This window comes from Saccopteryx bilineata, chromosome 10, assembly GCF_036850765.1.
Source record: "Saccopteryx bilineata isolate mSacBil1 chromosome 10, mSacBil1_pri_phased_curated, whole genome shotgun sequence".
Taxonomy (NCBI): domain Eukaryota; kingdom Metazoa; phylum Chordata; class Mammalia; order Chiroptera; family Emballonuridae; genus Saccopteryx; species Saccopteryx bilineata.
Window position 1 is genome coordinate 69,361,605 of NC_089499.1, and position 27,006 is coordinate 69,388,610.

Below are 27,006 nucleotides of genomic sequence, written 5' to 3' on the forward strand. Positions count from 1 at the left end.
TAAACATAAAGCAAAATTATTTTATAGTAACAAAGGAGATCATAAATGAGAACTTCTAAGTTGGCACCTGTAGGCAATTCTAAATTAGAAGGTATGTGGTCTTCCTCTGAGTGAGTGGCTGGTTAACCACCCAATCATTTTATCAGCCTAAGTAATATTAGTTAATATTGGAATTTAGTTCATTGAACCTTACCATTAAATTTTAAAAATAATTTCATAACAAAAATATCAACTAACATTAGGGATTAGAAGTGAAATAGATGGGTTGCAGAAAGTGAGAATGTGCCACTAATGTCCTAGCTTAGCTGGAGATCTTAATTTCATCTGGTCTTGTGTAATTGGTAAATGAAATTTCTTTTCTATGTCTGCCCTACCCACTGAGAAGCCCAAGTCTCTCCTTTCACTTCTTGGGTTTCTTCAGTGTCCTGGAGTCACCTAGTCAGGATGGAAAGCTAAGGAGGACTTAAGACACTGTGTTATGACTCCAGTTTGACAATCAGTGTGCCATATGCTAGATGCTGTTTATGGATGGCCTAATTGGAAGGCAGCCAGTGTGAAGAGAGCTGTCATACACAGTGTGCTCTTGGTTGGCAGCAGGAGAGGGAGGTCTATAATGGGGGATATGTCTCTCTGGTAGTCATGGAATATAGCCTTTACTGCACTGGACCACACTTCTCCTACTCATGTGGTCCTTTCTTTCTGCTCCTCCTTTAGCTCACGACATCCATATAGTCTAGGGTAGGAAAAAACTAATTCTTCAATTTTATATCTAAGTCTTTAAATGTCTTTTAAATTTAAACATTAAATATTTGGACCTCTGTTCTTTGGTTAGTGGATAATTCATGTTTTGTTGTTTTGGCTTGAGATAGACCCTCAAAACTTCAAGGAGCTCTAGAGGATGAAGGAATACATCATTAATCTTTCAGAATTATTCATCCTCATAAGTTTTTATACAGACCTCAGAAAGGGATATGATTTTACCACTTCCTTAGATGAAATTATTCAAAATTATAGACATATACTGATACCCTCAGCAGCTTTCAGTGTTTTCTCAGAAGGACAGAAGTGTGAACTAATTTTGCAAGCTTTGTTTGTCATTCCAGCACATTAATATCACAGGACCCTAAAATCTCACCTTATCTAGGCTGGATCCCAGCTAGAGGCATGGGGAACTGACTCCTTAGATTTATAACAACATCTCTCCTTATTTCTGAGTTATAAAAAAGAATTGAATGAAACTGCTCTCATATCAGACAAGAACAGGTCTTTGAAAAACACCTGAGTTCCTTGAAAACAAATGAGAACCAACGACTTTCAAGCTACTTTAGGGAAATTTTCTTGTTGATGAGTTTGAAATTATTGTAACTAATTACACTGCAGCTATATAAGTGACAAGGTGTGAATGTACCATGCCCTAATCACACACACACAACACACAGTGACAAACATTTATGCAGAGAATGTTGTACCTCCCAAGTGGCTACAAAGATGGGCTTACAATGGAATTTATAGCATTAGGTCCAATTATATATACCAAGTATACTTCCATATACAGTTTTCCCACAGAAATGACATCAAAATCTTTAGATTTCTTAGATGATATTGAGATTAACTAACTGGATCCTGTTGAGAATATGCAGGGAATTTTTTGTAGAAGAACTGTTGCTAAATAAAGTCACTGTAAGCAAATATAGTACATGTAATTTGCATTATGTTCCCTAAACATCCAGTATCCTTACAAAGTTTTGTATTTATCTTCTCTTTTAGTGAACCAAATAAAGGAGAGTAGTTAACTAATTGAGTATGTAAGCTGTCTATCACTGAATATGACTCGCCTGTAATCATTCTCTCTTCCCTTGGTAAGACTGGGCATTACCAAACGTTTTGTCTCTGCCTGTTTGATTCATGAATCATTGCATTTTAGTTCTTAATTTACATTTCTTCAAATGAGTGATGATGAACATTTTTTCCTAGGTTTACCACAATTCTTTTACTGAAAGAATGAACTATTTAAGATATTCTCCTGTACTTAAAAATTACAAGTTCAGACAATTTTATATAAAATGACACCATTTTGATTTATCAGGTTTTATGTGTGGGAATGTATAGATATTTTTTGTAAGATACACAGAAATGTGGTAACAGTTTCTCCTTCTAGTAATTAAGATATGAGAGGTTTGGTGGGGGAGGAAAAAAAAGGGAGACTACTGATATTTTAGTCTATTCTTTGCTATGTTTGTGTACAAGCATTTCTATTTACACTAGATTATGTGTATTATTTTTATACCATACAGAATTTTTTCCCCAAAATTAATTTGCTTATAAACTTAAGAATAGTAGGGAGAAAATCTCTGTGAGCCAGAAGCCATACATTCCACTATCTTCAGGAAGCAGGCAGGTAATATAATGTGCCAGGGTTGGGTGTGATCAGGGGGAGTGGCGAGGCCTGTGGGCACTGGAGTATCCCATCCAAAGGCATATAGAGTCACTCTCTCATCACTCTGCTGACCTAAGAAACAGGTCTGCCAGTGGGCTGTCAATTGGCAACTGCTGCTTTAAACTAAACTAAAAAAAAATACGACATCCGCTCTTAGAGGTAGGGGAATAGCTGAAGACTGACTTTCTGCTCTCTTTATTATGAGAACGAACAAAAACAGAGACCTTTTCTTAGACAGTATGAAGAGCTTTGTCAGTTTTTGCACATGCTCTCATTTTTCTTAGTGATGCAGGCTTGGACACTTCATGTACCTGAGCAGTGGTAGGTGCCAAGTAGGGGAGCAAAAGAAAATTCACATATAATTCAGAAATTATACCTGAAAATGCCACCATTTTACTGGTGATGTTATGTGGACCCTCTCCTAATAAGAATAGTGGGATTTCCTTTCAGAAATGCTTCCTGATAAAGCCAATTGAGCTCAGCATTCATCTATTAAATAATATTCCCTGATAGAACAAGGCAAGTTCCAGATAAAGACAATATGTATGGTCCATGGAGCACTTCTGTGGCAGCTATCCCGGACCCAGCACAATATTCATTATCTGATATTTCATTGTGTGGGGACAAGAAACAGATAGCAGAACTAAAACAGGTCATCTTCCCTGTCCCCTAAAACAAGTAATGCCTATGAATAAAGATAAGTGATTAAGATTTTTTTATATAATAATTGCTCTGGAAAATCTCTTGATGATTTTCAAACTACAGTTGGGTCTGACATGTCACTGAGACATTATAAATCACATTACTACCAGAACACATAGTGCAGTGTTTGGTTAGCCACTCTTAGGAAAAAATACTGAGCCATCGGTATAGTAATTATCAGTTGGTTTTGGAAGAACTCCAAAACAAAACAAAACAAAACATTCTGAGAGACAAAAGCAAAAATGTAGTCCATATAGTCTATACCAGCATGCTCTAAAGTCTCATTCACAGAACATTGTGCCAGCAGGGTGTGAATATGTAGTACAAAGAAAAAGGTTCTAGCATAAAAAAATGTGTGACTAAAATATTGTGTGGATTGCTCTTTAAAATATGTGATTGAGCACCTGAAACTAATACAAAATAATATTAAATGTAAACTGTAACTGAAAAATAAAAAATTTAAAAAGAAAACATAAAAGTTTGGGGAAAACTAGGTTAAAGTTCAACAAGTGCCTAGTCTGTAGAGTTTGTCAGAACCTTGAACATGCTATCATGTTTGGGAAGACTAAGAAGACCATATTTGTCATAAACATTTCATGGTCTTCCACAGAGAAATGTGGCTGAATTTAAAGTTTCCTCCAATTTTCAGGCTTTTTTCTCCACCAAACTTGTCTCTAAGGTATGTGATGGTGTGTGGTCAAGAAGCTTTTACATGTATTTTCCAAAGGAACAATCTCCAGAAGCAATTTTTGCAGAGATTGTGGCTCTGGAATCATATATAATTCAACTTAAAGTCTCAATCTACTAAATAAATTTTATTTAGATAATCTTATATATAGAAAACCTCAAAGACTCCACAAAAAAAACTATTAGAAACACATAACCAATACAGTAAAGTCACAGGATACAAAATCAATTTACAAAAGTCTATTGCTTTCCTATACACCAACAATGAAACTTCAGAAAATGAACTAAAAAAACCACACATTTCCTTGTACTATTGCAACAACAACAACAACAAAAATAAAATAACTAGAAATAAAGTTAAAAAAGAATGTAAAGAACCAATATACTAAAAACTACAAAGCATTATTAAAAGAAATTGAAAAAGACACAATAGGATAGAAAAATATTTCATGTTCTTGGATTGGAAAAATCAACATAGTTAAAATGGCCATATTACCCAAAGCAATATATAAATTTAATGCTATTCCTATTAAAATCCTAGTGTCATTTTTTTAAAGAAATAGAACAAAAAGCATCAGATTTGTATGAAATCATAAAAACCACAAATAGCCAAAGAAATCCTGAGAAAAATGAATGAAGAGGGAGGAATCATACTACCTGACTTTTAATTCAGGTAATCAAAACAGCATGGTATTAGCAGAAAAAACAGACATACAGACCAATGGAACAGAATTGAAAGCCCAGAAATAAAATCACACATATATAGACAAATAATCTTTGAAAAAGGAGTTAAAAACACACAAGGAAGAAAAAAAAAGCCTCTTCAATACAGGGTCCTGGGAAAATTGGAAAGCCACATGCAAAAGAATGAAACAACTACCATTTGTCTCCATGCACAGAAACTAATTCAAAATGAATCAAAGATATAAATATAAGATCTAAAAGAATAAATTACATAGGAGAAAACATAGGTACTAAATTTATGGACCTTGGCCGTAGGGAACAGTTTTTGAATTTGACTCCAAAGGCAAGGGAAGTTAAGCCAACAATAAATGAATGGGCCCATATCAGACTAAAAAGCTTCTGCAAAGCAAAAGAAACTGACAATAAAACAAAAAGGCAGCCAGCCAAATGGGAGTTGATATTCACAAATAATAGCCCTGATAAGGGGTTAATATCCAATATATATAAAGAACTCACAAAGCTCAACAACAAACAAGCAAACAATCCTATTAAAAATGGGGAGAAAATCTGAGCAGACACTACTCCCACGAAGACATGCAAATGGCTAACAGATAGACAGAAAGATGCTCATCTTTGCTAGCTATTAGAGAAATGCAAATCAAAACTACAATGAGATAGCACCTCACACCTGTTAGATTGGCTGTCACCACCAAGACAGGTAATAACAAATGTTGGAGAGGCTGTAGAGAAAATTAAATCCTCATTTACTGCTGGTGGGAATGCCAACTAGTACAGCCATTATGAAATACAGTATGGATTTTGAGGTGGTACCTCAAAAAATTAAGAATAAAACTATCATATGACCCAGCAATTCCTTTACTGGGTATCTACCCCAAAATCTCAAAAACATTAGTAGGCAAAGACACATGCACCCCCATGTTCATCACAGCATATTCACAGTGGCCAAGACATGGAAACAAACAAAGTACTCTTCAATAGAGGATTGGATAAAGAAGATGTGGCACATATATATAATGGAATACTACTCAGCCATAAGAAATGATGACATCGGATCATTTACAACAACATGGATGGACCTTGAGAACATTATGCTGAGTGAAATAAGCAAAACATAAAAAGCTAAGAACTGTATGATTTCACACATTGGTGGGATATAAAACTGAGATTTATGTACATAGATAAAAGTTAAGTGGTTACCCGAGGGAGTGGGGAGGGGGTGAAGAGAGTAAAGAGCGACAAATATACGGTGGTGGAAAATGATTTGACTTTAGGTGATGGACACACAACACAATCAACAGTTCAAATGCTATGGAGATGTTCACCTGAAACCTATAAGCTCTTATTGTTCAATGTCACTCTATTGAATTTAAGTTAAAAAATTAGTTATAAACTTTGACACTTAATACAAGTCATTGTTTGGGAAAATGGATGAAACAGTTTATGGATAGATGTTTTAATTTGCTTTCTAAGTGTCTGATCTCTAACCTCTCTTCTTTGTCACCCTACTTTCCTATCTCTCCTTCCCATGTCTGTCTGTCTGTCTGTCTGCTTGCCTGGAAAAGTCTGTGTATCTTCCTAGTTGAGTCTTCTCAGGTGTCTTTCTTTCTGTCTCTTATGCTTTATCTGAGAGGCTATGTACAATGAGCAAGGAGCAAAGTATCTTGACATATTGTGGCTGTTTTTCTTCACAGAAGTAGCCAGGATGACTTTTCTATTATGTTAACTATACAGTAGTAGTTAAAAACAAAAATCTGGGGTTTCCATAACTTTGAAAATTAGAAGTGCTGTGCTGTCAGCTGGCCCCTTTCTGCTATTGCCTCTGGCTGGTAACCCAGTATAAAAAGACAAGAATACCAAGTATAGTTTGCAGCAGTCAGTAAAATGCTTATAATTTAAACGAGATGAAACAGAAAGGCCTATAAACTTGTTATGAGGGTTTCTCTTAATTAGGTTGTTATTAAAATCCACCATTAATGAAAAAAACCTCCTGTACTATCCAGTGGTTATAATAATTTTTTTCATACATTTCTCTAAGTTAAAAATTGACATAAATTTGCAAATAAAACCTTGGAAAAAAACTGAATGAAAATTTCCCCATGAAAGTAATTTTATTCCCCATCCCTTAAATAATGAAGCTTTAATCATTCTATAAACTAAAACCATTATTTACAAAAATGCTTTTAATTACTCAGTGACAATGACCTTAGGAAGGACAATCAATTGACCATCTTTAAGACACAGAAAGAGACCTGACCAGGTGGTGGCCCAGTGGATAGAATGTCGGACAGGAACACAAAGGACCCAGGTTTGAAACTCTGAGGTTGCAGCTTGAATGAGCACTCATCCAGCTTGAGTGCAGGCTCACCAGCTTGAGCATGGAATCACTGGCTTGAGTGTGGGATCATGGACATGATCCCATGATTGTTGGCTTGAGTCCAAGGTCACTGGCTTGAGCAAGGGGTCACTTGGTCTGCTGTAACCCCCCCAATCCCGTCAAGGCACATATGAGAAAGCAATCAGTGAACAACTGAGTCACAACAAAGAATTGATGCTTCTCATCTCTCCCTTCCTGTCTGTCTGTCCTATCTGTCCCTCTTTCTCTCTCTCTGTTACTGTCACACACACACACACACACACACAAACACACACACATACACACACAACACACACACACGACTCAAAAAGGGAAGGGACAGGTATTTCCCAAAGGAAGAGTATTTCTGTAAGTATCCATATGTTTAGACTTCCTCTTCTCAAAGCCTCTGGAGTATAACCTGTGACTATATTAGATCATAGTTGGCCTGTGATTGATAATTGAAGGTTCTGGAGTCAGTTAATCAAGCTGACATTCTGCCTTTACTGGCTGCCTGATTTTGAGCAAGCCTCCAAATCTCCATACACCAGTTTCCTGGTGGGTAAAATGGAATAATGGAAGGATATACCTAGTGGGGATGGATTTAGAATTAAACAAATGTACAGACTTGAAGGACTTGGAAAAGTGGATTAATAGTAAGCCTTCAAGAAAATGTTAGCCATTATTTTTATTCTTGTTATTAATTATATTGAATTATTTTAAAAATTTTGAGATTGATATTCTTTTTATGTCATTACAAATAAATTAGTATAATAAAACATAATTTAACAAGCCTCCTAGAAATTTACATTTGTTTGCTTTGCACATCTGCTTGGAAAAATTCTTCCCTTAAGTAAATAATTAGTTTTGAATCAACACCTTTTTTTTATGAGCTTGTATTTTATTTTAACTTTAGTCCTTGAGAAGTACAATTAACTTGTGAACAACATGGGTTTGAACTGAGCGGGTCCAGTTACATGTGGATTTACAGTTGGTCCTTCATGGATACATGAATACATGGATTTTCTCTCTTGTGGGTTCAATCAATCTCAGATTGAATAGAGTATTTTTGCACTCCTAACCATGATTTCCAAACATGAATGAAAAATACTGTTTGGGGGTTCTTGTTTGGTTGAATCCATAAAAGTGAAAGGCAGATTGTGTAATTAAAAGTTATACATGGGTTTTCAACTATGTGGGATTGGGGAGTGAGAAGGGTGCGGTGCTCCTAACCTCAGCATTGTTCCAGGGTCAACTGTAAGGAGATTACTAAGAGGGTGTGCATCATATTTTCAATTGGTCTCTACCAAAGATATTGAGTAAGGGTTCCCCACCTATATTTTGGGTTACAGAAAAATTAATAAAACATAGCATGCTATGAATTAAATTATAAAGTAAAGTAAACCTTAAAATAGTGCTAGACACAACTCCAAGGGTATAATGATTTTAAAAATATTTATATGAATATCCTTAAAATTTAAGTTGTTGATTATGCATTTTGGTATTTTCAGTTATTAGGCAATAGAATATAATTTTAAAACTAAAATCCACCACTTAAAAATTTCTCCAAATATTATATATCATACTTATAAATAAGTTGCTAATGTTGTACTACAGAATTTATGTCCCATTTTAAATAATCTGGTCTCAGATGTTGATTTTACAATCCAATATGTGCTCATTATAAAATCGTTACTGTTTCTCTGCTTCTGAAAACAATGTAGAAATTGCCACTGACCTGCAGTTTCAGAGGAAAACAAATAACAGCAACCAGAACACTTGCCACGGGAAATGCGCTATGCACGAGAGAATGTGTTTAGGACAAATGTGCTTCATGGCTTGTCAGCTGCTGTCAAGGAGGGAAGCTGCTAACCATCCTAGGCTGAGAAAGGGAAATGCATGAAGCACTGTGTCTTTGCCAAAGTGGAGGGGATAGTTAGATAAATAATAGTGTATCGCCCCTGAAATTCTATGTAGTTATTAGCAATAATGTTTGAAGAGTATGTATTAAGTTAGAACATAGTCATCATACAAGCTGTCAATAAAACAGGACTATAATATTTTAGTTCAATAAAATGCCTAGTTTGTGAGCTTCTCTCTAATAAGAGGTTAGGCATGGAAAGACATACATTTTATCTTACAAAGCAAGGATAATTTTTGAGCAGGACTGTCATGCATGATTTTATTGTATGGATGCATTTCTTTCATTTTCAAGATTCCTGTAATGAATGTGTATTCCTGAATATGGTATTAGCTTTATCTGCGATAAATAGTTAGAAGCAGTTCCAAGAAAAAATGGTAACTGAAATGCCACTGTGTTGAATTAATGTAAAACACAACTTGGTAAAACAATATCTATTTTTAAGCATTACCAACATGTATTAGTAAAATATAAAATAGATAACATCACTTAGCACACATTTGATGGGAACCAGACATTATATACAACACATTATACACATGATTTCCTTAATACTCATTACAATCTAATGAAGTAGAAACAAATATTATCCCCATTCTATAGATGAGGAAACAAGTTAGAAAACAAATGTAACTTGCCCAAGGTCAGGGCTGTCTAATTTTACAGCTCATGATCTTAATTACTACTCTAGAAATATTACTTAATATATACTTCATATTTAATTTGCATGTAGATCTAGGCTACTAAATTAGTTTTGATCATAGCAACACATAGACATTTCCTATACATGCCAATGGATTCAAGGAAACTATAAACTGTAGAACACTTTATAAGTGACTAACCTTCACTTGGAAGATGAAGACTAATAGCCCACTTGCCTGAACTGACCACACTAATGGGTTCAGAGTTTCCAAAGTCAAACAATCCTGTTCTGAGAGACATGCTGTTACTGTGATGTGGCTGAGCTTCTTACAGAAACTTACAGTCAGTCGCCATTGTTCCTCTGCTAGCAGAAACATTGCATTGTTCTTCATGCCTTGCATCCAAACCCGGAAGGCAATTCTATTTCTAGATCATTAGATATAAAAATGAACTGGAAACAAAATGGAGATTTATGGTTCACAGACTCAGTGCTTTCTTTGGCAGAGAACATGAGAAATCATTATGGTTTTATAATTGTCTTCTGGGGCCAAGAGTTTTTTCCTGTAAGGGAAATGGCTTTTTGGGCCTAGCTGCCTATCTTGCTTGCACTGGATACTTCATCCTGTTGACTTGTATCTAGAATAATCATAGGGCAAGTTTCTAAACCTCAGCTCCATTGACATTTGAGGTTGAATAATAGTTTGTTATGGGGGCTGTTCTTTACAATGTGGGATGTTTAGCAGCACCCCATCCTCTACCCACAAATTCCAGTAGCACCTCCTTAATTATAACAAATATCTAGGCCAGAATGTCCCCAGACATTTCCAAATAACCCCTGAGAATCACCCTGATTGAGAACTATACATCACAGTATAATTACTCACCTTGCTTTTTCACATCCTTAAAAAAACAAAAACAAAAACTTGACCTCACCCAGGTACAGACTGGGCAACTGTATACCTACTACATGAGATTGTCCGCTGACGGTGGCTGATTGAGCAAAGGCTGACACATGACTTAAGCTGGGCCAATCATATTTAGTGTTTTTAGAAAATGCATTTAACACATAAAACCTGAGTCAGACATGATATATACCATGATGTTGAGTGAAATCAGAGTAGGAACAATGAGGATAAAAACTTCACACCGTCCCTTAACTTATGGGGGAGTAAAAGCTAAAACCCCTAAAGAGAGAACCAGTCCACACAAAGAATAATGAAGGAAACAAAGGTCAGAATTTTCTTAAAAATAACTTCTTTGCTTGATCTAGTTTGAGTGTGTTTCTTTACTAACCATTTAATAATTCATAATAAAAATACATAACATGAGCCAATCTAGAAGGTGTTTTTTAATATATATATCTTACTTTCCTTACTCTTTTTATAATTTTAATTTTTTAAAAAATTTTATTTGTTTTACAGGGACAGAGAGAGAGAGAGAGAGAGTCAGAGAGAGGGATAGATAGAGACAGACAGACAGGAACGAAGAGAGATGAGAAGCATCAATCATCAGTTTTTCGTTTGACACTTTAGTTGTTCCTTGATTGCTTTCTCATATGTGCCCTGACCATGGGCCTTCAGCAGACCGAGTAACCCCTTGCTTGAGCCAGCAACCTTGGGTACAAGCTGGTGAGCTTTTTGCTCAAGCCAGATGAGCCCATGTTCAAGCTGGCAACCTCAGGGACTCAAACTTGGGCCCTCCGCATCCCAATCCGACACTCTATCTACTGCACCACTGCCTGGTCAGGCTATATCTATATCTTGAGGTAGAAGAGTGAACCCTCAGCTGAGAGGTTCAAGTTCTAATTCGCACTGTGTGACTGTAAGCATGTGACGCATTTCTCTAAGTCCACATTCCCTTACTGAAGAGTTCGAAGATCAACTCATGCCTCGCTCTATAGAAAAGGTAAAGATGGGAAGAGAAATTTGTGGTATTTTGAATCTTGGACTCACTGTTTGAGAGAGCATATAAAATTACTTTAAAGATGGTGTTCAAGACTTAGTATTATTAGTTAGTTACTCTGGGATCAAGAATTAGTTGAGCTTACGACTTCCTAGCCATGGCACCAATGAAACATTACTTAACCCTTCTAAGCCTCAGTTTGTCCATATTTAAAATGGAGGCAAGTGTATCTGGCCCAGTGAGCCCTGAATCCTGGTCTTCAAGCACTATAGTACACTCCCACACTGAACAGATAGGGCTGACTTGTATAACCAATAGGGTATCATAGAAATAATTAAGTGTAACTTATGAACTTGATCATAAAGGAAAAGGTCATGTGGCTTTTGTATTGTTCTCTTGGATCACTTACTCTTGAGGAAGCCAGATGTCATATTGTCAGAAGGCCAAACTTCTACAGAGAGGTTCATAGTGGCAAGGAACTGAGGTCGCCTGCCGACAGCCATGTGAGTAGCCGTGTTAACACCAGTCAGATCTTGACATCAGTCACAAGAGAGACTATGAGCCAGGACCATCCAGAGAAGTTGAATTGTTGACCCACAGAAACTGAGATAATGTTTGCTGTTTAAAGCTGCTAAGTTTGGGAGGGGGTTAATTTGTTACAAAGTTATAGATAACTAATACAGAATTGTTGAGAGGACTAAATGTGTGAAAGGAATATAGGACGGAGCTGGGCACACTTCTAATGTGAATGGATATGAACATCTGAACAGTGATTGGCATTCAGTAAATGCTAATGATATACATGTTAAAGGAATGTGAGGCACTGTTCTTTTTATGGACATTATCACATTATCACATTATCACATTATCATGATAGAAAACCTCAATATAAAACTACTTCCCAAATGAGCTGGACCCTCAAATTTATTGTATAAAAAATGTTAGAATAGAGCTATTTAACAATCTGAAAACCAGAGAAACAAGAGTTCAAACTGTACTCAGAGGGCTGGCATCTGCATAACTTTCTAGCACTTTGGATGTACCTTGCCCATTATCCTAAGACATATTTAGATGAAACAGAAACATATATTATGCATGGTGAACACCTAAAGAGAGGTGTAAACCCAGCTACTCACCATCAACACAGGAAGGCCGGTTTCTGGTGGTCCCGGCCACTTTCCCAGGCAGACAGGAGCACTTGACTGTTTGCGACCGCTCCTCAATGCGATTCTTGTTACAACATCTGTGTGCAGCAATCACCTCGCATGTCCCTCCTTCTGGCAAGAGAGAATGAATAGGAAATCCATTAGAGGACATTCAGCAGCCACTTAGGCCTGTGGGGATATATGTGGAAGGGTTGGGGAAAGTGAGAAAAATGATAAAAGTAGTTCCTGGGAGGTGTAATTCCTATGGGGTTCTCCACCACCCTCTCTCTGTAACATGTATATACACATGTAGACAAGATTATGTTCAGTCCTGTGCAATCTGGAGAAGACAACAGGTATCACTGCAGCAGAGGCACCCAAGTGGAGCCCCTAAGAGGGCGATTCGGCCGCGGTGCCGAAAGGTAGGAGCGCTGGGACTGCCGGAGCCGCCACAAGGTAAAGACGCTGCCTGATGTACGTGTGTTCTGTCCTGCAGCTCACTCTTTTGCTAGCTTTGATTTACAACTCTCTAAGATCCTGTTGATGACAAGCACATGACCCTCCAGTGATGTAGCACCTGCAGGGGCAGGAAAACTGCCCAGGATTTAGCTCTCCCTCCCACTGCCTGCCCACCCTAAAGTGGAGTTAAATAGAAAATCTAACTGGGAGTCATTTCCAAAATCCAGATCTCATCCAGAAATAATAGAAATCATCACTGGAAGCCCTGGCCGGTTGGCTCAGCGGTAGAGCGTCGGCCTAGCGTGCGGAGGACCCAGGTTCGATTCCCGGCCAGGGCACATAGGAGAAGCGCCCATTTGCTTCTCCACCCCTCCGCTGTGCCTTCCTCTCTGTCTCTCTCTTCCCCTCCCACAGCCAAGGCTCCATTGGAGCAAAGATGGCCCGGGCGCTGGGGATGGCTCTGTGGCCTCTGCCCCAGGCGCTAGAGTGGCTCTGGTCGCAACATGGCGACACCCAGGAGGGTCGCAACATGGCGACGCCCAGGATGGGCAGAGCATCGCCCCCTGGTGGGCAGAGCGTCGCCCCCTGGTGGGCGTGCCGGGTGGATCCCGGTCGGGCGCCTGCGGGAGTCTGTCTGACTGTCTCTCCCTGTTTCCGGCTTCAGAAAATTGCAAAAAAAAAAAAAAAAGAAAAGAAATCATCACTGGGAAAAATAGGTATGTGCATTAAATGGCACCTCAAACTAGAGACCAAGACATATGGCTTCACTTAATTATTCCGGGTCAGTCCTGCATTCATCAACATTTATTGGCAACCTAATAATTAGTACGTCAGTCTCCTCTAGCTTCTTCATGGGCACATTGCTGGGTCTGTCCAGATGAGTTGTGAGCATTCAGGTGGGACTTTCCAGCCGGCAGGACATCAGCTAAGCCACTTCTCCAGGGATACAAAAGATAGTCCAAGTAACAACAACCAGAAGTTAACTTTCACAACGTCAAGTTTTGCATTTTAGAAAAAAATGTTTTTTATTTGACCAAAATTGGTTTATAACATTTATGATTCTTGGTATTTAGGATTCAGCTGGCAGAAATGCAGCAAGCATTTGCTAAGCAGCCAGCATATACACGTTATGGTATTATCTACTGTGAGGAACTTGTATCCAGGCCCATAATGGGAGCTCTTCTGAAACATTGATAAAAAGGAAAGAGAGGAGGGGAGGAGAAAAGAAGGAGGACAGAAGGCAGATGCTACCTGTTCTGAGGACATACAACGTAACTCAGTGTTTCTCAGTGCAGGACTGGGGTCTGGGCAATCTGGCTATTTGTCCTCCTCACCAATGATATTTGACAAAATCTGGGGACATTTCTAATCATCATAACTGGTGAAGGGTGGATATTACTGGCATCTAATGACTAGCGGCCAAGGATGCTTCTAGACATCCACAATGCACAGGACAGCCCTCCACAACAAATAATTATCTAACCCAAACATCACTAGTGCTGAAATTGAGAAGCCCTGGTTTAATATGATAGAAACACTAACGAAAATCTCTGACTTAAGGCAGACTAATCCTGTCTCCCTTGACGGGAAGGAAGAGTTTGGGCTTTCAAACCAGCTTGTTTTATTCTGAATCTCAGCTCTATCACTTACCATATGGGTACCTCAGTTTCCTCTTCTGTAAAATAGAAACAATAAGAAACCTGCTTCATAGGGTTGTGTGAGTATAAACCAAGATAACAGATGTATAGGGATTAGCACTGAGCCTGACACAGAGTAAAGCGACCATATATGCTACCTACAGTAATAATACACATTGATACTGTATTTCTTTGGGGATACATCCCTCCTTCCTGCCTCAGAAGCTTTGCAAATACAATTTCTCTTGGAATACTCTTTTCCAACCTCCTACCCCTCCACACTCTACCTTCAACTCAAATCCATTTCCCCAGTTAAATATCCTTCACTTGCACCAGTTTCTAGTCTCTGAAATTTCCTCATACAATTTTAAAGTCTGTGACTCCCAGCAAGCTGTAAGCTTGGTCAGAATCCAGGTGACTGCTTGTGTCCTCACAGTTCTATTGTCAACAACTGGTGTAGGTACTCTGTAACTGTTGTTTGAATGAATTAAAGAATAAGTGAATTAGTAAAAATTACCATATATTTCGCTTCATAAAACATACTTTTTCCCCCAAAAAGTGGAGGGGGAAACGCCTGTGCATTTTATGGTGTGAAAAATATGGTATTTTATTAAATATTTGAACACACCATTTGGTTCAGAATATTTATTTTTCTTATTTTCTAACCCTAGGTGTGCCCTATGGTCAGGTGTGTCTTATGGAGCGAAACATTATGGTAACACCAAAATGTAAGTACCAGGTTCTTGACTACAGTCACGTGAGAGACCGTGAGCCAGAACCATCCAGAAAAGTTGAATTTTGACCCGTAGAAACTAAGATAATGTTTTCTGTTTAAAGCTGCTAAGTTTGGGACGGGGGCCTCTGCAGCAGCTGAGATACCTCTCCTGACTCTTAATGGCACATGTGGGCATGGGGCCAGCACTTCAGGTCTCCGCCCCTCTCCCCAGCCTCCATGTGGCGTCTGCTTTCTATCCTTAGCTACAGGATTCTGTTCAACTAGCCTTCAAGTGGTTGTTCTATAATGGAGTTGTAATTTTGATGTGGTCATGGGAGGAGGTGAACACAGTATTTACCTACAACACTACTCTGACCAGAAGTCCCGGTCAGGGAATTTAAAAAAACACATTTGAAGAGTAGGTGGGACTGAGGCCCTGAAATAGCATTTAATTAGAGCAGGCTTCCATCTCCAGGGACAGACTTTGTTGTGATTCTATGTTGCAATGCAGCACAAATGGGTGTTTTAAAGCCAATTACTGATGTCATCTGAATATTGCTCTAGACTAAGTGACCAACTAAGCTGCTGTTTTCAGCAGTGGTTAGAGAAGTACAAGTTGGCAGAAAGAGGAAACAAAAGGCCAATGCAGAGTGTGAGCACACAGTAAGGAGGCTTGAACTTGGATTGTTGGAAGAGAACCTCAGTCTCGCCACATGTCCATCATTGGGGGTAGAGTTAATGGAACAATAGTGCTATTTGCATATTATACTTTTTAACACAGACACCTACAGTTAGGTCACTTTAGCTCGTCATTGCCAGCTGCAAGTTCCCTCAGTCACATTACTAATAGCTGTTTCTATACTTCATGAAAATACCACTAATTTAAAAGTAACCATTTGACTTTAATACAACACTCGATCAATATTTATGACTAAAAGCAGCACAAAGCATATGAAAGCTACAGGATGTGACTTGAACCTTATTTGATTTACAGTCAGTGCAGCCAACCTAGGGACAGACCTACCAGATTGTCTAAGTTACTGCACTGAGTTATATGGACAACAATGTGGCTGTTGGAAGCCCAAAGGCAGTTCCCCCGCCCCCCGCACAATTGTAGATGAGCCAGGAGGACAGTTTGGTGTCAGCTCAGTGCTCACTGTCATTTAGCGAGCTCTGAACTGAGTGCATAATAAACGTCACAGCAATTGTACAGCTATTGTACCCATTTTACAGATAAAAACACAATGCTCAGAGAGGTTGAGTAACCTGCCGAATATCACACAGGTGTTACTCAGGTGTGTTTGACTCAAAAACTCATACTACTTTTTTTTTTTAATCACAAGTAGTCATTCTTTATTGATGAAAAACTTCTGAAAGGAAGTCTGACACTTTGCTTAGAATGGTTATCAAGGTTAATTATTTAACTTGTCCTTTGACCTTCCAATCAAGTTATGTCTTAATTTTTTTTTTTTTTTTCATTTTTCTGAAGCTGGAAACAGGGAGAGACAGTCAGACAGACTCCCGCATGCGCCCGACCGGGATTCACCCGGCACGCCCACCAGGGGCGACGCTCTGCCCACCAGGGGGCGATGCTCTGCCCATCCTGGGCGTCGCCATGTTGCGACCAGAGCCACTCTAGCGCCTGGGGCAGAGGCCACAGAGCCATCCCCAGCGCCCGGGCCACCTTTGCTCCAATGGAGCCTTGGCTGCGGGAGGGGAAGAGAGAGACAGAGAGGAAGGCGCGGCGGAGGGGTGGAGAAGCAAATGTGCGCTTCTCCTGTGTGCCCTGGCCGGGAATCGAACCCGGGTCCTCCGCACGCTAGGCCGACGCTCAACCGCTGAGCCAACCGGCCAGGGCCAAGTTATGTCTTAATTTGTTACCACTCTTCTCTCTGTTTCAGGGACAATGTTTGTGGGGGGGGGCAGTGAGAGGGCCATGGCCTAGATGTGGTGGGCACGACCCTCCTGAGGGCTGCTGTGAACCCAAGGAGGTGTTGCCCTGACTAACAGGTGTTTCAGTGTGTACCTCCTGGTTCATTTTCTCACCTCTTCCACATATTTGTTTTAATGTCATTTTCTCAAAGGCATATTTGATTGCCCCATTGAAATCATAATTTCCTGACAGCATTTTGTTTTCTTCCCCAACCCCACCTCCAGGGTACTTGTAACTTTCAAATACAGTATATAATTTACTTACTAATTATACTTATTGTCTGAGTGTTTTTTTCCGTGGAATGGAATCTCCTCAAGGGCAGGGTTCTATCATTTTCTTTTCTTTTCTTTTTTTTTTTACAGAGACAGAGAGAAAGTCAGAGAGAGGGATAGATAGGGACAGACAGGAATGGAGAGAGATGAGAAGCGTCAATCATCAGTTTTTCATTGCAACACCTTATTTGTTCATTGATTGCTTTTTCATATGTGCCTTGACCACGGGCCTTCAGCAGACCGAGTAACCCCTTGCTCAAGCCAGAGACCTTGGGTCCAAGCTGGTGAGCTTTTGCTCAAACCAGATGAGCCCGCACTCAAGCTGGCGACCTGGGGTCTCGAACCTGGGTCCTCCGCATCCTAGTTCGACACTCTATCCACTGTGCCACTGCCTGGTCAGGCTGTTGTTTTCTTTATTAAATATTGTCTGGCATATTATGAAGGATTAAAAAGTGCCTTTAATACACATTTTACTTAACTGGCAAAATAGTTCAAAAACAGAAACAGGACTCTTGTTACCCCCATGTTTTAGTGAGGATGCAGACTTAGGTCAACCTAATGACATAGTTATATAGTTAATGCTGGTAGTAATAGAAGCTAACCATTTATTGAATATTTGCCTTGTGTCTGATACCATGATAAACACATTACAAATGTCAATGTAGTTTTTGCTCGCAGGAGCCCAGTTAGGTTATGATTACCCTTATTTTGCAGAGGAGGCAACTGAAACCAAGAGTGGCTTAAACACTTGCCCATGTTTTACCTAGTAAGTAGCTGGCAGCATCTGGACCAGAGCCCAGGCCCTCTGGCCTCATACACAGGGCTCATTCCCAGGCCTGCCCTGGCTCTCAGGCTGCCATTCCTCTGAAAAGGGGAGGAGAGATCAGTGACTGGAAGTTAACAGGCCCTCCATTTTCATTAAAACCTTATATATAAAGTCAATGACACCAGATCACATTTTCCTCAGGCTTACAAATGATGGATTTGACCACTGGAAGCCAGAGAGGTGTTGCTTTAAATAACAAGCTCATGTGGTCATCCTAGGTTGAACTAAGGCTTCAATTATATCTACTGAACCCCCAGGTCTGCCAATGTGGAGCTCAGACCAGGTCTCTGAGGTTCATGGGACCCTAACATTAAGCAAGTCTAATTGACATAATCATACCCAAATATCCTGATTCCTTATATTTGTGACTGGTCTAGCCATAATTAATCAGAGAAATTTAATTGTTTGTTTGTTTGTTTGTTTTTTTGTATTTTTCTGAAGTTGGAAATGGGGAGGCAGTCAGACAGACTCTCACATGCGCCCGACCAGGATCCACCCGGCATGCCCACCAGGGGGCAATGCTCTGCCCATCTGGGGCATTGTTCTGTTGCATCCAGAGCCATTCTAGCACCTGAGGCAGAGGCCATGGAGCCATCCTGAGTGCCTGGGCCAACCTTGCTCCAATTGAGCCTCGGCTGCGGGAGGGGAAGAGAGAGACAGAGAGGAAGGAGGGGGGGGGGGAGAAGCAGATGAGCGCTTCTCCTGTGTGTCCTGGCTGGGAATCGAACCCGGGACTACTGCACGCCAGGCTGACGCTCTACCACTGAGCCAACTGGCCAGGGCCAGAAATTTAATCTTTTAATCTCTCCTAATCATGAAACCTGGGTCAACTGATTTGTGTTGTCAAACAAAAATACTGGATCTTTGACAGGTCAAAGTTCACATCTGTGGTCCTTTAACTGGAAGTTTTCAAGTTATGCTTTGTGAGGCTCTATAGATTATCTGAGAGAACTCAGTTACATCCATTGGAGGAAAGGACAAAGCAGCTCTAGTTATTTCATTGTTAACATTCAGTATAACAATCTATTGTTCTGAGTTCCCTCTGCTAAGGAAAAAGTGAAAAGAACTGTACTTATCTAATGATCCACTCCTTGAAATACTAACAAGTATTTGTTGGTTGGATGGATGGATAGATGAATGAATGGGTGGATGGATGAATGGATGGATGGAGGAATGATTGATTTGAAAAGATGAAAAAATAAATCACAAATCTCTCATGGAGTTTTGCACAATTAAACTGCGTGGGCCTGACCAGGCAGTGGCGCAGTGGATAGAGTATTGAACTAGGATGCAGAGGACCCCGGTTCGAATCCTCGGAGTCGCCTGGCTTGAGTGCGGACTCATCTGGTTTGAGCAAGGTTCACCAGCTTGGACCCAAGGTCACTGGCTAGAGCAAGGGGTCACTTGGTCTGCTGTAGCCTCCCCCCCCCCCCCCGGTCAAGGCACATATGAGAAAGCAATCACTGAACAACTAAGGTGCTGCAACAAAAAATTGATGCTTTTCATCTCTCTCCATTTTTTTTTGAGGAGGCTGAATGTCTTTGGTATAGTAGTGCATAGTAACTTTGTAAGATATGTCCCCCTCCAAATGTTATCTGATTTTTAGTTCTTGGCTATATCAGGAGTCCATGTTTACTTTGTCTACCTAAGACACAGTTATCAAAGAAGCTGATCAAATTCTGTGAAAAGAAATAAAATTCTGGACTTCTTTTATAATCACAAGGACAGAATTTCTCAAGATGCTCTGGGACAGACTTTTAAGTCTTACTTACCTGTGATCCTAATTTGCTGGCTATTTAAAAGATGGGACTAAAAAGGGGCTTGACCAACTAAATGGGAAATGATATTTTCAAACAACAGCTCAGATAAGGGCCTAATATCCAAAATATACAAAGAACTCATAAAACTCAACAACAAACAAACAAACAATCCAATAAAAAAATGGGAAGAGGACATGAACAGACACTTCTCCCAGGAGGAAGTACAAATGGCCAACAGATATATGAAAAGATGCTCATCTTCTTTAGTTATTAGAGAAATGCAAATCAAAACTGCAATGAGATACCACCTCACACCTGTTAGATTAGCTATTATTAACAAGACAGGTAATAGCAAATGTTGGAGAGGCTGTGGAGAAAAAGGAACCCTCATACACTGTTGGTGGGAATGTAAAGTAGTACAACCATTATGGAAGAAAGTATGGTGGTTCCTCAAAAAACTGAAAATAGAACTACCTTATGACCCAGCAATCCCTCTACTGGGTATATACCCCAAAAACTCAGAAACATTGATACGTAAAGACACATGCAGCCCCATGTTCATTGCAGCATTGTTCACAGTGGCCAGGACATGGAAACAACCAAAAAGCCCGTCAATAGACGACTGGATAAAGAAGATGTGGCACATATACACTATGGAATACTACTCAGCCATAAGAAATGATGACATCGGATCATTTACAGCAAAATGGTGGGATCTTGATAACATTATACAAAGTGAAATAAGTAAATCAGAAAAAAACAGGAACTGCATTATTCCATACGTAGGTGGGACATAAAAGTGAAACTAAGAGACATTGTAAGAGTGTGGTGGTTACGGGGGGAGGGGGGAAAGGGAGAGGGAAAGGGGGAGGGGGAGGGGCACAAAGAAAACTAGATAGAAGATGACAGAGGACAATCTGACTTTGGGTGATGGGTATGCAACATAATTGAAAGACAAGATAACCTGGACTTGTTGATCTTTGAATATATGTAACCTGATTTATTGATGTCGCCCCATTAAAAAAATATAATTATAATTAAAAAAAAAAGGGGCTTGAAAACCAGCTTTCTCCCCAATAAATGTAAAGTAAAGATAGGTTTGTCTTAACTTTTTTTGGGAACTAAAAAAATGTCCCTTTAAATATATTTTATCTGCATTTTAAAGACTACTTAATGAACTGTCTTTGAAACCTAACTGTCAAGATTATAGCACAATCATAATGAGAATATTTGTCATGTAAATGACTTTCTGACTTTTCTTTGGTGCCAGTACCAACCCATTTGTAAATTTTTATCTCAATCAAAGTTACAATAATTTCAGGATGATCTATGGCCTTTCTAAGCAAAGTCATTGGGTGCTCAGGAAATTGAACTTCCCATTTTTGGTTATGGGTATCTGTGAAATGGCTTCCTCTCTGGATTGCATCCAGCATCTGTAGATTCAACAAACAAGATAGTGAGGTAACTTCCTACCTAATGTCACAGCACAGGAAACAAGCAGTATGGAGGTTGTTTATCATATTTCAATTTTCTAGATTATTGTTTCTCTTCTTATGTTTTGTTGTCTATAGAAAACACATCTAAGATAATATATAAGAAATTATCTTTGTAGCCTAAATTTAGCCTTATAAGTAGTCCCATGTTCTTTCAGATTGGAAGGTAATTGCAGTAATTATTTGGATGGTGCAAGCTGTCTGAAGAAATCCGATGTGTTAGATGGTGGTGGGAAGGTCCCTGCATGGAAGCTCCGCTGGGCAGCTTTCTCCTTCTCCTTCTGCTCTTTCTCTTTGTCAGAGCTCTGAGTACATTATAAAAACCTATTTTTAAGAAGAAGGAAAATTTTCTGATATCTAAAAGAAAATAAATAATGGCATTTCAAGATTATTTCTGGTAGTACCAACTCTCTTGGAGCTAGAGAAGTTAAAAAAAAGGCCAAGCCCTGTTTGCTCCTAGTACTGATCGCCCCTTCCCAGTGCAACATATTACTATCTTGCCTTACTCAAGTGAGTAAACATAAAGAAGATAAATTGATAAGGATAACATTTCTTTTAAAAAGAGTTTTAAAAGAAATGACAATTATGTCATGATGAAAAGAAAAGATGAGGGCAGGAAGAACTGGCAGGCAGATGGCAAAAAAAACTTAAAGATAGATATCATAAAAGAGAGTTTGTCCCCAGAATAAACATCTAATAGAAATAGTTTATACTCTCCATCTGGACTGCTCTGTGTTACAAACAGGAGCAGCCATTTAAGAATAGATACTCATGGAAAATTGTTACTGTCTAATACTTTTCATCTGCCAGGGAACTTGCCATTCAGTAGTGTGTTTTGACGTTGAGGGATTCATGTCCATGACTAAACACACATAGCCAAGAAATTAGAAATGATCACACCAGCTTTTCTGGGAAATAAGATGCTAAGAGAGAATGTAAAGTTGGAGTAGAAGAAAATTATCCTTTAAAAAGAAAAGAGTACCATAAGGCTAACCCTGTATGTTTTTTGACCTTTGTATTTACTATTTAGGTCTTCTTTAGGTGGTCTTCTTTAGAGGGCAGGAGCAACCATTTTTATGTTTCACTACTTTATCCCTAGTACTGGATCCAGGTCTGGTCTGTACTTATGTGTTGAATAAACCCATTTCCCAAAGATTGTTTCTTGACCCTCATCGTGTGCGTTTAATAAGCTGAACTTTTCTTTTGTGGTATGTCTTCTGGAATAACTGTCCCACTGCCTGTCTATCCTGTTGGGCTGGACCAGTGGTCGGCAAACTCATCAGTCAACAGAGCCAAATATCAACAGTACAACAATTGAAATTTCTTTTGAGAGCCAAATTTTCAAACTTAAACTATATAAGTAAGTACATTCCCTATTAAGGTAGCACCCACACATGATATCCCGCAGGAGAGCCACACTCAAGGGGCCAAAGAGACGCATGTGGCTTGCAAGCTGCAGTTTGCCGACCAGCGGGCTGGACTCTCCATAAAGGCAGGGGCCATATCCTATTTATTTCTCTATTCCTGGTGCCTGGCATAAGTGTAGGCAGATACACATTTGTAAATGATTGAATGATTAAATGACTGATTGATATGAGGAAAGAAAGAAAGGGAAGAAACAGAGGAAGAAAAAAGGAAGAGGAGTGAGAAAAGAGACATAAAGAAGAAAAAGGAGGAAAAAGAAAAAAAATTAAATACCAATTAATTCTTTTGAAGCAATTTTCTCTGAGTATCCATATGCAAGATTTTCAGAAAACAAGCTTGAATGATAAATGTAGCTTTTGCAAAGAACTGACCATCTACACCTTCAAGAAAAGTTATCTTGAACATTGGTTTGGAGTAGAACCAAAATGCACAAGTGAGTTTTTTATTCTACATAAAAAGACTGAAAAATGGAATAGTAATTAACAGAAACCACAAGAAAACTTCAGTCTTAACCAACTTTTGGAGGAAATAAATAAAATGTGACTAAGGAATGTTAAGTCTGATATGATTATTCAGACCATTGTATTTTTACTTAGTTGCAAATGATTTTTGTTAAAACTATTATTTGTGAGACGAAACACAGATTTTTTGAGATTCACTTTTATAGGACTTCTTGATCAAGGTCTTATTAATAGATCTCAGGAAATTTATTGTAGGGGATATCAAAAATGCATATTTAAGACTGTTAAAATGCTTTATTGACCAATGGATTGGAAGGCTGCTCCAAGTGTCTTTGTAAATCATCGACAGGAAGGACACTAATGAATCTTTAAGCATGTTTTGGTCAAGGAGGGAAAGATGGCTGCTTGATTTATTTATGTCCTACATTAAACAAATTACCATCTTCTCCTTCCTAGGGCTCTAGGGTACAGAGAAGACAGATATATATATTTATATAATATATATATGGAACAAATTGCCATGTGTGAGGCAGCATTGCATAATGAATATGATCACAGATGCTAGAGGCAGGCCATCAAGGTTCAAGTCCTGCATTTGCTGCTTTCTATTATTTTCCATTCTACCCTTCAGGGTTCTCCTCGGTCAAAGGTGGGTGATAAGAGCATTAACTTCATAGGGTTGTTTCGGCGACTAAATGGGTATAAAAATTAAATAAGTATAGGCAAAGTGTTATAATAATACCTGGTTCAGAGTAAGCGCTAAAAGATATTCTGCTGTTAGTAATACTACTGGGAACTAAATCTTTGACTAGATCATGATTATTAGTGGGAAAAAATGGACTCCGCATTTTTTTCTCCTTTCACCATCATAGACCTTTCCTCATACCCTTCGCTCTATTCATTGCAGTCTAGTGATTGGGGAAGCATATTTAGACCTCACTATCCCACTAAAATAAGATTTATAAAAGAAATGTATACCACAATAAAGTCAACACCCATCCCCTAAAATTTTCCTTTATATTTTTTAAAAATGAAAATGGCTTATACATTGAATATATTGAAACTTTCCTGCAGAAATCATTTTTAATAACTGCAATAGCAACATGGAAATTAATTTTACTCAAAGATGCACTAATGGGGTAACAAGAAGGATATCCTTGATTATTTTCTGGTCTTTAAATACGTTAGAACTTTTCTTTTTCCTAATAAAGATGCCTTGGATAGCATTAAGGAAGGGAACCCAAGTAATGGTTTGAGTATTAGAATACTTTTGTGTTATTCTCGTCTCTGCCTGAAATTTTTGTTAAAGTAAAGTAAGAACACAGCATCTCTGTCTGTCTGTTTTCCCCATCAAATTTGCTTGCTGATCTGGACTTGCCTGCAATACACCACAAATTAATGTGACCACAGACTGACTTAACTGCCCAGTAAGGAAACCACTCAAAGGCTGGGTGACTGGTGAAACAATGGGAGGAGAAGCTTCTACCATGAAGTGGGCCACTCGCCCTGGATGTAAGTTTTTGGAAACTAAATCAGAGCATCAGTGCCCTTTAGCTTCCTTAGGTCATGGTCTAAAATAAATAGATAAATCTATATTCTATTACTATGATTAGGGAAAGAGTTGAAATCAAATATAGCCTAGGAAAATATGTATATGTCTACTATTCTCCTCTAAATTGCAGCATTCTCAATCTAAATCCCGTTTGCATGTCTCCCAACTCTATGCTTCAACCAACATCACTAGTCCAGCTGTGTGATAGTTTATCAAGTTTACTTCTCTGCTGCTCACCTTCAAGACTGGGAACAATGTGGAAACAATTTTTAGAAAAGAGACAGGCAATCTTATTGTATATAAGCCACTCATCAGACTATATTAATTTCTCTAAAATTATCTAAAACACTGTCATGAAAGGTTGAATATATTAATATTTAAGTGATATTTCAAATAATCAGGATCATTTGCTGGGTGAACTTAAGGTAAAACTTAAGGGATGTTTGAGCAGTAGAGATTGTGCATTGAAAGTAATAAATACACTGAGCAGCACAGAGTAGGTACACTATAAATAAGAGATGACAGTCTTTTTATTAATATAAAAATTCAATTTTAAAGACAATGCTTTAGGCAGTTAAAATCTGACATGAGTTTTGGTAGCAGGATAGGATTCTGAAAGACTGGAAAATGGACGAATTTACCTGTAAGGCCCCAGGATCATCCTGTCAAATGTCTGAACTCTTCATGCAATTGTGGATGGTCTACAGTGCATCCTTGCCTTATGCACTCTTATGTATTTATTTATTTTTGGTCTGTTTCTTGATGACATTTATTTAATGGCACATCAGCAGAAATATGAAGAAGGAAGCCCAACAATAACTGAAAACTTTTTTTTAAAAATGAAATTTTTCTATTATGCCTCACAGGTAATGGATGTTAAAAAGAACATGGCCAGTGATAATACACAAAATACATTACAAAACCATAAAAGTATAGTCACCAAAATAAAGCAGGCAATATGATGATTCCAAATCCATCACTTGTAATCCGCAACTGTTTTATGACATGCATTCTCCAGCAAAACAAAAAAAACATGCCCATGGAACAACATTCCTGAATTGGCTTAGAAGAAAAGACAAAAAGATCAGGATGCAATTTGAGATAATCAGTGGAGGAGTAGCTGTAAAATTTGTCTCCTGGAAGAAGCTCTCTCACTTTAGTGTTCAGGGCACACGAGGGGGTCCTCTTGCTGGCTTTAAATTAAGTCCTTTTTTTGGAACGTGTAGGAGAACCACATGAAAATCTACAGATATTAGAGTTTCCTTCTATCCATGGGTTAAATACTTGCAAACTCCAAAGTGAATGATTAAGCATTATGGAAATCTGTTATGCAAACATTAAAATGAGTATTTTGCTTATATCTACTGAATTTTATAATTAAGCATTTTGTGAGGAAGTGGTCTGTGCAGTGTCAATGGCTGGGACTTTGGAGGCATGTTGACTGGGTTTAAATACTATCTTTACCCTACACCCTTTACTAGCTCTATTTACTGCAGGAAAACCACTAAAGGTTTCTATTCTTAGTATCCTCATCTGTAAAATAGAGAAAATAATAATAGTACTTACATCATGAAGTTGTTGTGAGGATCAAAGCCTTTACAACAATTTCTGAAGAATAAGAACAAGTGTTTTCTAATCGTATGCTTGCTACTGTTCCTTTTAGCTAGGGCGGCAATTAGGGCTTCTAAGTGACTATTTCTGGTTCTCCTCTTCCTGGGCTTGTGGTGGCTCCTAGTCCTCTTTATCAGGTGTGGGCCACGTGATTATTGTTAATAATGTATCACTTCCAAACTGAGTTTTGAATTCCCTGTGGGAGACCCTTCAGGACCCTTTCCTGCTGGTGTGGCAACCAGAAATATTTTAGATCAGAATCAGCAAACTTTTTCTAGATAGGTCTAGACAGAAAATATTTTTGGTTTTATTGGCCATCTGGTCTTCGTGGTAATGACCAAAACTCTGCAGTTGTAACACTAAAGCAG

At 38.7% G+C, this 27,006-nt stretch overlaps 1 protein-coding gene across 1 annotated transcript in view; it reads right to left on the minus strand.

Moving 5' to 3' along the window:
- The window catches only part of TAFA1 (TAFA chemokine like family member 1), a 608,302-nt gene that overhangs the window by 147,202 nt on the left and 434,094 nt on the right, over positions 1-27,006 (minus strand). The window contains exon 3 of the mRNA XM_066244831.1: positions 12,486-12,626. Coding sequence (XP_066100928.1) covers positions 12,486-12,626 — 141 coding nt within the window. The remainder of the gene's footprint in view (positions 1-12,485; positions 12,627-27,006) is intronic.